Source organism: Phoenix dactylifera, chromosome 2, assembly GCF_009389715.1.
Source record: "Phoenix dactylifera cultivar Barhee BC4 chromosome 2, palm_55x_up_171113_PBpolish2nd_filt_p, whole genome shotgun sequence".
Classification (NCBI taxonomy): domain Eukaryota; kingdom Viridiplantae; phylum Streptophyta; class Magnoliopsida; order Arecales; family Arecaceae; genus Phoenix; species Phoenix dactylifera.
Genome location: NC_052393.1, coordinates 24263596 through 24273120, shown reverse-complemented (window position 1 = coordinate 24273120; position 9525 = coordinate 24263596). Strand labels below are relative to the sequence as shown.

The 9525-nt window shown below is 43.1% G+C and overlaps 1 protein-coding gene across 2 annotated transcripts; it reads right to left on the bottom strand.

Moving 5' to 3' along the window:
* Positions 1-2910: 2910 nt before the first annotated feature.
* LOC103721117 (protein STABILIZED1) lies at positions 2911-8766 on the bottom strand. Of its 2 annotated transcripts, none has more exons than XR_606270.4 (2): positions 5504-8766; positions 2911-3302 (listed from the first exon to the last, which is right to left on the bottom strand). XR_606270.4 is itself a non-coding variant. In XM_008811179.4 (2 exons), exon 1 carries the CDS (start codon positions 8762-8764, stop codon positions 5591-5593), a length of 3174 nt encoding a protein of 1057 aa, XP_008809401.2. In that variant the 5' UTR covers position 8765; the 3' UTR covers positions 2911-3302; positions 5559-5590. The 2 variants fall into 2 exon arrangements, 1 of the variants encoding a protein (XP_008809401.2); XM_008811179.4 differs by having other exon boundaries at positions 5559-8765.
* Positions 8767-9525: the final 759 nt, after the last annotated feature.

Sequence of the window (9525 nt, the reverse complement as noted above, 5' to 3'; positions counted from 1 at the left end):
TCTCCTATTCATCTCGGCTCCTCAGGGACAATATGGTATGACGACTTCATCTCGCAGCACTCATCCGATCTTGAACACTCACGGATTCATCTATGCATGATTTATCTCGGCCTTCTGATCTCTTTAATGCAATCTCAGGAACTTGCATCTCCGGCCTAACTTGATCTATCTCAACATTTTAAAGACCGCCACAAGCTAACACTTCAGGCAATAGGCAACGACAAAAAAAAGGTACACACAAAAAAGAACTATTTTGTTTCACTTAATATAACATATGATTACAGCAGGTCAAAGACCAAATCAAACAACAAAAGGAGGAAAGTGCTCAAGTCGGTCAGGACCTGGTTGACAACTCCGGCAAGGTCACCAGCTCGAGAGACCACCCTTCATCTCATCCTGCACCTCCACGATGGCACGAAGAAGCAAAAAAGGAGGTCTACAGAAACCTATTGCTTGGAGCTCGACGGCTTCCTATCCTCCCCATCGCTGCTCCATAACTCCTCATCTTCGTCGTTGTCCCACACCTATGGTTCCTCGTCGCTGTCCACGGTTGCATCGAGACTGCTGAAATCTGCCCAGGGAAAGAGCCTCGACACGACTCCAACACTCGTCGAAACCTTCTACAAAGGCCTCTACCATATTCAGAGCGAGCCGCACACGGTAGCCCCCCGATGCCTTAGATTGTTCAATCGCGCAGCGAGCCTTCTTCTCAACCAAGGCAATCTGCCATTAAGATATGGGGATGATATGCAATAGATAGCCCATAGAACCTCTAGAAAAATATACCGGAGTTTTGGCCCCCGAGGGGGGGGTGGCAGGTGGCCCAGAAATTCCAGCAAGCAAGAAGGTCCCCTCAAGGTGTTGGTGACCTTAGAATACGGTTTCTAAGGGCTTCATAGCATGATTAATAGAAGAGAGAATGACTTGGCTGCTGTAATGAAATTCTAGCACAAGCAGATGATGAAAACCTTGCAAGAATGGTAAAATATGTCTGGATGCGGGTGGGGGAGTCTGGGTGCTGCCCCAAAATACCAGCAAGCAATAAGGTCCCCTCAAGGTGTTGGTAACCTTAGAATACAGTTTCTAAGGGCTTCATAGCATGATTAATAGAAGAGAGAATGACTTGGCTGCTGTAATGAAATTCCAGCACTAGCAGATGATGGAAACCTTGCAAGAATGGTAAAATATGTCTCCAGTAGTATATATCCAGCAAATATCTTTAGGGATCGACAAATCTGAGATCTAATTGATTGATTAAGTAGAATGGAAAATACGGCACATGATTCCAGCAAATGAAAGATAATTAAACAAGTAGAGATGGGTAACAATAACAAGAAAAAAAGTGGATGAAAGGGAATCGTAGAGAGAAGAGGAAGGGAGAAAGGGGATTGACAAAATGGCAGATTCACTAGATTGTCTGATGCTCCCAGTTCAAAAGATGCAAAGTCAGGAACAGGAGCAAATGAAGTGCATAGCTTGATAACAATCTTGAAACCATAAATTAGTAAGACTGTTTGCAGATCACCAACTGTTTGAGACTTTAGAATCCAGGAGTGCGTGGCACCCTAGAACTTACTTTCAGCATAGCACCCACTTCTTGTCATTATCAACTACAATATTGCATATTAATTATGAGAGTTCACTCCCAATCTAAGTAATAGACTAAATGATTAGTTAACTTTTAGCCAGACAAAATGCCCCTCGCTACTCCTGAAGTCACTTCTATTCAGTGTATTTTTCAAGGAACGCCATACCGGCCGGTACCGGAAACAGATGAAAGCCGGTATTTTCCGGTTTTTTTGTGCGAACCGGCCGGTACGGAGCCCGTACCGGTCGGTACCGGCCTCGTACCGGTACGGGTTTTTTTTTCCGAACCACAGCGCCTCGCGCTATGGTTTTTGAAACCACGCGCCGCGCGTGGTCAAAAACCGGCGCGTGGTTTTAAGGAAGAAGTAGCCCACGGGCCACTTCTTTCAAACAAAACAAAAAAAAGCTGTGGCCTGGGAAAAAAAAGCTCGGCCACAGCTTTTTTTTTTGATGGGAAAGGAAGTGGCCTCCGGCCACTCCTTCCCATCAAAAAACAAAGAAGTGGCCGAGAGGCCACTTCTGTTCTATCAAATCAAAAAAAGAAGTGGCCTCTCGGCACTCGTCCTGATTTTAGATATCTTAGAGTACTTTAAATGTATGTAAATGATTGTATTTTAATTTGAAGATATTTTATGTGCATCATTTTATCATTTGGAACGGGAGGAAAACATAACATGCATCATCTATATTTCAAATTTCAACCCTAAATTTAAATATAAAAACATCAAAAATCATGAAAAAAGCAATAAAAAAACATCAATCTTCACTTAATTTAAGATCCAACAGAGACAATATTTATATTAAAAAAAATGTCTGGCATGCGGTACCGTCCGGACCGGTACCGTACCGGTCCGGCCGGCCACCGGTACGGCGGACCTTACTATTTTCCCTAATTCTGCATACAATCGCATGTGCCTACCAGCAGTTCTAATAATAAGTATTCTAGCTATTATGATGATGATGATATCAAAAGATCCTTTATCACTGTAATCATGTGATAGCAGTGCATCACCTATAGAAATAATCATGTATATCAACTGAACCTCTGGAGTATCTTTTGGTAGCTCCTACACATCTAAGTGCTTTTTATCATCAAAGATCAAATCTTGTGCGTTCAAGTGATTTCTGAGATCAACAGAATATTACATAAAGTAATGTGAAGATCCATATATCAAGATCCTTTAATTTTGGTGCCTACCTCAACACATTAAACTGTAACTATAATATAATTTAGAATTCAACATTTGATAATGAAGGAACAAACATTGTGAACTAGGAGGATCATTTTTTAACAAAGCATTTAGATGAAAGTTCATATAAGACTTTGGACGTCCAAGAAGCAGATGATTAATAATCAAACATGATGTCACTTGTTAAACTGCAATTCCTTACAATCTTAACACATCATTAATATTTCAGAGAGTTCCATTATGTCATGTTCTTATAGAAATTGCATATAGAACAATTAAAACAGACACTGACATTCCAATACAATAACTGGAAAGTGAACCTAATTACCTAGATACTTGAGGAATACTATCCAACCTGAAGACCCATATGGAATGACTTTGGCAAGTTAGCTTGACCTTGGCAAGATGTTCTCAGCTTTAAATGTACACAAGGAACCTGGTTCCCCTGATACCTAAGAGGACTGAATAACCATGGTAGGAAAGCTGAGGCTCGAAATGTTTTGAATTCTTCTCTTCAGGATAGAGCTGAGAGCAACATCATGTAAGTGTAAGAGCTAATGCAAAATTAGATAATATTGTTCACAAATATTACATCACATTTGATCAAAAGGCAGAGAAAAAAATTGAGACAGCAGTATAACAGTATACTCCATCGAGGTGCTGCATGAAGTATTTTTCCTACAAATAATCATACTGAAAATAAACAAAAAGGCAAATTCATAAATAATAAATAAAGTAAATCTCATGCATTGCAAAATTTCTTAAATAAGAACATATCTGAATGATCCACTATGCATCCCTCTCTTTTATGGAAAGAGAAATGATGATCTAGCATTATTCAAGAGTGAAATATATTTATTGCAAACTAATTGTTACAAGAAAAGAATTGGAAAAGTATGATAGCCCTGAAACAAGTCCTGATTCAATATTTGAAAGAACATACTTGAGGATAGGTGTTTTTCACCACATGTAATGGTGTTCTAACAATCAGGAGAACATACCAAAGGGTAGCAGAAATAGTGCTTTGAGAATCAAGCTCATAACAGATGATTAAACAAACAAGCTTGTAATGTAGTTGGTATGCAGAGTTCCAAAGATGCCAAAGAAATAAGTCCTGCTTAATAAAAGCACAATATCACAAAGCAAAAAAAAAAGGGCAAGAAATGCTTTTATGTTCCTTACAATTTTTGAGCATACTAATGGCGAGAGAGATGTGAAATAGCAAAGGTATCTGGAGGAAAAATGAAGGAAAGAGTGGTTGGACACAAATTAGGTACACCTTACAGTAATATTTACCTGGAGAGGGAGAGAGGACAAGAAGAAGCAAAGTATATGTTGTCATTGTGTTATGAAGGAAAGAACTACTAGAAAGAAAAAGAACCACCAGTTAATAGAAAGATGAGGAAGGAGTAGGAGAAAGAGGGAAATAGAAAAAGGAAACTGAAAATAGTCTCCTACCAGAAGAAAAGTCTAAGTCGAAAAGACTCCTTTTTTCCTCAAAATAATTCAAAACAAAGCTTGGAAACTGACTGACAAACCCTCCTGTTAACATTCTTCCGATGAAGTCTTTAGAGGACTCTAAAATAAAATAATAAATAAAGCCCTTCTTAGGACACTACAGTAGCATAAACAGTGGATGCTATAAATGCAACTATATGTCTACTTCAAAAGAATGAGACTATCCCTCTTAGACAGGGATAACAATGGTGTGAAGCTGCTCACGAACAGTTCATGTTCAGTTTGGTTCTAGGCTTGAAGAAGCTCGAATTAAATGTAAAAATCTGCAGATGATCTTAAATTTGTCTTGCAATTAATTTCATATGGAGCCTGAGCAGACCCAGATTGAGAGCTGGCCTCAATGAAGCTTTAATAGATAACCATAACCATCAAGTCTTTTCCCAGCTATTTATAAGCAAAAATAGGAAAGTCAATGATTAATTCCTTTGAAACAGGGCCAAAGGGAAATTACATCAAAGATGGTAATGAAGCTGGAAAAATATACCCAAAAGAAGGAAGAAGCATGCATCACAAAACAAACTATTTGTGTTTAACCATTGTAATCAGCGATTATAAGATCAACCAAGTCAATGTTATTTTTGCATGTACTAATTGCTAATTAAGGTAGCAAAACAACTCCTGGTTAACAATATATGACCAAAAAAAAGTCTCAAGCTCAAGTTTATCGTAATTTGACGAATTTCGAAAATTGATGAGTCCAGCATGAAAAGTAAATTAGCAAACTATATAAAGCATGAACTAGTACATGTCAATCATATCCAGCAATCAATGATTGGCAACAAGTACGTTAGAACGCACTCTAATATTTTGCCTCTCACACATGACTCTTGAGGACAGAATTTGCACCTTATAAAAATTTAAAATATCTAGTCCTAAACACAGAAAATGAAAGTACTTATGCTAATGTTTTTGGACGAAAAGCAAATGGTTGTTTATTAAACTAAAAGATCCTCTACAGAACAATATCAGAATTTTTACTGACTTGAATGATTCTATGTCTGCTAATAATATAATCTAGACGAAAAAGAAAAAAGTCACCAGAGTGTTTAAATCCTTTTCCATAGCCTCCTTTAAACCTCAAAGCAAAAGAGCAACCCACTACGTATTATGTTTGATATGAAAATGATGATCCAGTAATCAAATGATCCAGTAGCATAAACAGAATGTAGTTCCAATACAAAATATCAGAAGAGTTTTGTTAAACCTACTTGACCATAAAGAAGAAGCAAATAGAAAGCTTCTACATCAAAACACCCACCACACCTTACGAAATTTTGGCTGCTGTATTACAAAATTTAGGACTTGATGCCATCTGTGGTGGTAGAGCTCTCTTCTTTACCCAGAACAACCACTGCTTTCTTGAGAACGGCTTCAATTGGCAGGTGGGAATTCTCCACAGCCTTGGAGATTGCTTGCCATCTCTCACCATGCTTTGGTTCTGCAGAAATGCATCTTTTCAGGACATCCTTTTGCTGTTCCTCAGTACCATGTTGAAGTTCAAATTTGTAGTACAAAGCCCAGAAGTCTCCAATGTCAGGAGCAAGAGTAACTGCCCTGTTGAACCAGTTCCTTGCCTTATCCACCTTCCTATCATGCCAAAAGAGTTTTGCCACAGCTGCAATAACATGTGGATCATGATCACACCGTTTAAGAGCATCTGCACTTTTTGATTTGCGTTGAGGCCGTGGAACCATCTCAATGGAAGCAGCCCACAAGATCCCACTTGTTGGACATTCCTGCAATGCTTTCGCCATCAAGGAATCTGCTTCCTTCTTGTTCCCATGTCTGGATTCAGCACGAATAGCTGCAAGCCAAAGTTCTGGGCTCTGAGGATTCTTCTTTCTAGCCATAGTAAGAACAGCACGAGCTTTGCTCAGACCATTCATCCTTTCCTCTAGGTTAGCAAGCGAGAGCCAAAGAGAGATGCAATTGGGGCAGTGTTTCAGACCATTTTCATAATCTTCCTTCGCCCGTTCTCCTCGACCAAATCGTTCCTCCATCTGACCAAGCATCAGCCACAACTTGAAAAATGAAGGGAATAACTTCAATCCTTCCTCCAGCAGCCTCCTTTCCTCTGAGATGTTCCCTAATTCCCTCTCAACAATAGCAGACTTCATCCACACCCTCTCAGTTCCTCCTCTCTCCCGGGCTTTAGCTAGAAGCATTCTTGCTCTCTCTGGCTCATGGTTCTCAAACTCAAGCTTGAATGCAGCAAGCCAAATCTCCTCCGAATTGGGAATTGCAGCATATGCTTCCTGAAGAATTGCTCGAGCTGCAGGAACATCTCCTGCCAACCACTTCTCTTTTGCACCCATCAGCCATAGTACCTCAGCCTGTGGCCTATAAGTGACTGCCCTCCTTAGGAGGGCATCAAGAGATTCCCTAGTCCCATGGCTCTTCTCAAGCTGGGCTGCCTTGAGCCAAATACTCTTCTTGGTTAGGAACACTGTAAGTGCATGTGCATAGATGGCCCGAGCCGTCTCAATTGAACCACGCTTCTTGCACTCCTCAGCATCCGCAACCCATGTCCTCTTCCTATCTTCTTCCTCCACCCCAATGCCAATTGTATTGTGAATGATAGCCTGACATGTTGCAACTGATCCAGCTCGTTCAGCAGCCTCTGCTTCCTTCATCCAAGCTTCTCTGTCAATCTCCAGACCTTCTCTCTGCAAAGACCTTATGCCTCTCTCGATTACCTTGCCAACTGATGCAATATTACCATTAGCTTCCTCAAGCTTTGCAGCAGTGATCCAAATTGCAGGCTCCTTAGAAAGCCTCTCCCTTGCCTTGTTGAGCACCTTCTTCGCCTGCTCATAGGTTTCCAGCCTCGCGAGTGCAAGCCACAGCTCAACATGAAGCGGACAGCACTCCACAGCCCTATGGAGCAAAACTCTTGCATCCTCCTCGTTTGCCAATTCCACAACAGCCTTCCACAACCTCACAGAATCAGGGATGTACTCCAACCCTTTCCTCAACACTCTGCTGCGGTTCACATCATTATGCTCCAATTTCGCAGCCTGTAACCATAGCTTCACTGAGTTCGGAATAGCCTTCACACCTTTCGCAATCACTGCCTTGGCTTCATCCGGGCTCGCCAGCCTACAAGCTTCCAACCAGACATCCTCGTTCTTTGGGCATTCTTCACACCCTTTCTGAATCAACTGCCTTGCTACCTGGATCTTCCCCGCAACCTCCTCCAGCCTGGCCGCCGCAATCCATCCTGGCGGATGCTTGGGGTTTGTCTGGATCACCGACTTAAGCAACAGTCTTGCCTTCTTGATATCAGAAATCTCAGCATCACTTGTGATCTTCATACTCTTGAGATCAGTTAGGTACCCCTTTGGATCCACAACAGTAAGCCCGGAAACAGAGTCAGACAACCGATCCAGCTTCAAAGAAAGCACTGTGCCCCTCCCTTCTCCAACGGCCGTGAGATCGGTTACCGGAGTCTGCGACCATGGAGTCTCCATTCCCCCAGCTGCTCGGCTCTTGGGGTCCAAGGCGGTGACGTGCTCCTGCTCCTGCCTTGCCTTCTCAAGGAGGGTATCTGGCACCGGCACGAAGCTCTCGAACCGCTTCTTCTTGTTCCTGAGCGAGTAATCCCCAATCTCAGGGATGCTTTCCCACTGCTCTGGGGTCAGATCAACTAGCTTCCTCTTGAGGTCAGCGAACTGCTCCGTGATCTTAGGGTTTGAAGCGCGGTATTTCTCGATCTCCTGCTTCAGCCTCGCCTCCCTCCGATCCTTCCTTCTCGAATCCATCCTCTTCTCGATGCTCTCCCACACCGCATCCGCCTCCTTGTCGTCCTCATCATACTCGGCGGAGGCAAAGAGCCCAACATCGTTCCCCTCGAACTCATCAAACTTCTGGTTCTCATCGTATCCCTTCTCGTCGGCCTCCTCCTCGTCCTCCTCATCCTCGCCGCCGGCTCCCTTGCCACGGCCACGGCCGACGCCAGGAGCAACGCCGCTGCCGACGGCGGCGGCGGAGCGGTCGGGGAGGTCGGGGGCGGCGCGGGCGGGACCGATATCGGACCGGGTGGTGAATCCGGTGGCGCCACGGCCGAGCCCGGCGACGTAGTTCGGAGGCGGCCTGGAGTTGAGGAATTCGTAGCGGGCGGGCCTCGCCGGGCCGGCGGCGGTCTGGGTGCCACCGAGGAGGGGGATGTGGAGGATCAAGGTGGAGTCTGGGCGGACGGCGAGGTCCGCGAGGGTGGTGGAGGAGTCGCCATCGCCGCCGACGGCGGCGGGGATGAGGCTGCGGGAGGAGAGAAAGAGGCGCTGGAGATGGACCGGGACGCCGGATCCGGCCTCGACAGCGAGCTTGAGGGCATGGAGGGAGGTGGAATTAATGTTTAGATCTAGCGCTAGGGTTTTGCGGTCTAGGGTTCGTACAAAGACCATCGTCGCAGGATTCGAACACCTTCGTGATAGGGGAGGAGATGACCCAATGGACGGGAATGTAAGCATATGTATAGATATATATATATATATATATATATATATAGGTGATGCCTCCTGGAATTATCTGAGAAAAATCTAAAGTCGGTGGCGGTGGGTTCAGGCTCGACGCCCTGACCGGACGAAACTTGAAAGCTGGGCTCGGGTCGGTTCTGGCAAATGTCCATACCTAAACCAAAAAATATATTTGTTACGCAGAAGGTAACCCAAACTCAATTAAATTTTTATATCTATTTATATTTGTTATACCCAAGCATAACCCCAAACTCAATTGAATCTCCATATCTATATTGCCATAACAGTACTAGATTATAAAAAAATCATGCATCGAGTCAGATTTCATGAAGAAATTGAGTAATTAACAAGTTATTTAATGACGTGGAGATGGAATCCTGCTTTACTAGAAAAAATTATCTAATAAATTCAATTATTATTTTTGTTATTTAAGCATCATGCAATCAAAAATATGAAGATCAAGCTTGAACCCTTTTCCCGCTACCAAACTCGGCTATAAGAAGGCCAACGTCGCTCTTTTGATCACCTCTTCTCTCTTCGTAATCTCTTTCGGTTATACCTTTGATCTAGAAGGAGCATGAGCTCATAGCCGTATTAGCCCTTTTTCTTTTGAACCATCGAGGGACAAATGTACTAAAAAACTTATTCGCTGATGGAGAATAATAAGAGGCCTAGTAGCTAGATTGAGCAATCATATGGGCATGCCACTAGCATCGTGTTAGCCACAAAGAATAATGGTAGTAACATAAGCCTAG

Excerpts from the sequence above, each read along its gene's own strand:
- LOC103721117 (XM_008811179.4), bottom strand. The coding sequence starts at position 8,764 with ATGCTTACATTCCCGTCCATTGGGTCATCTCCTCCCCTATCACGAAGG.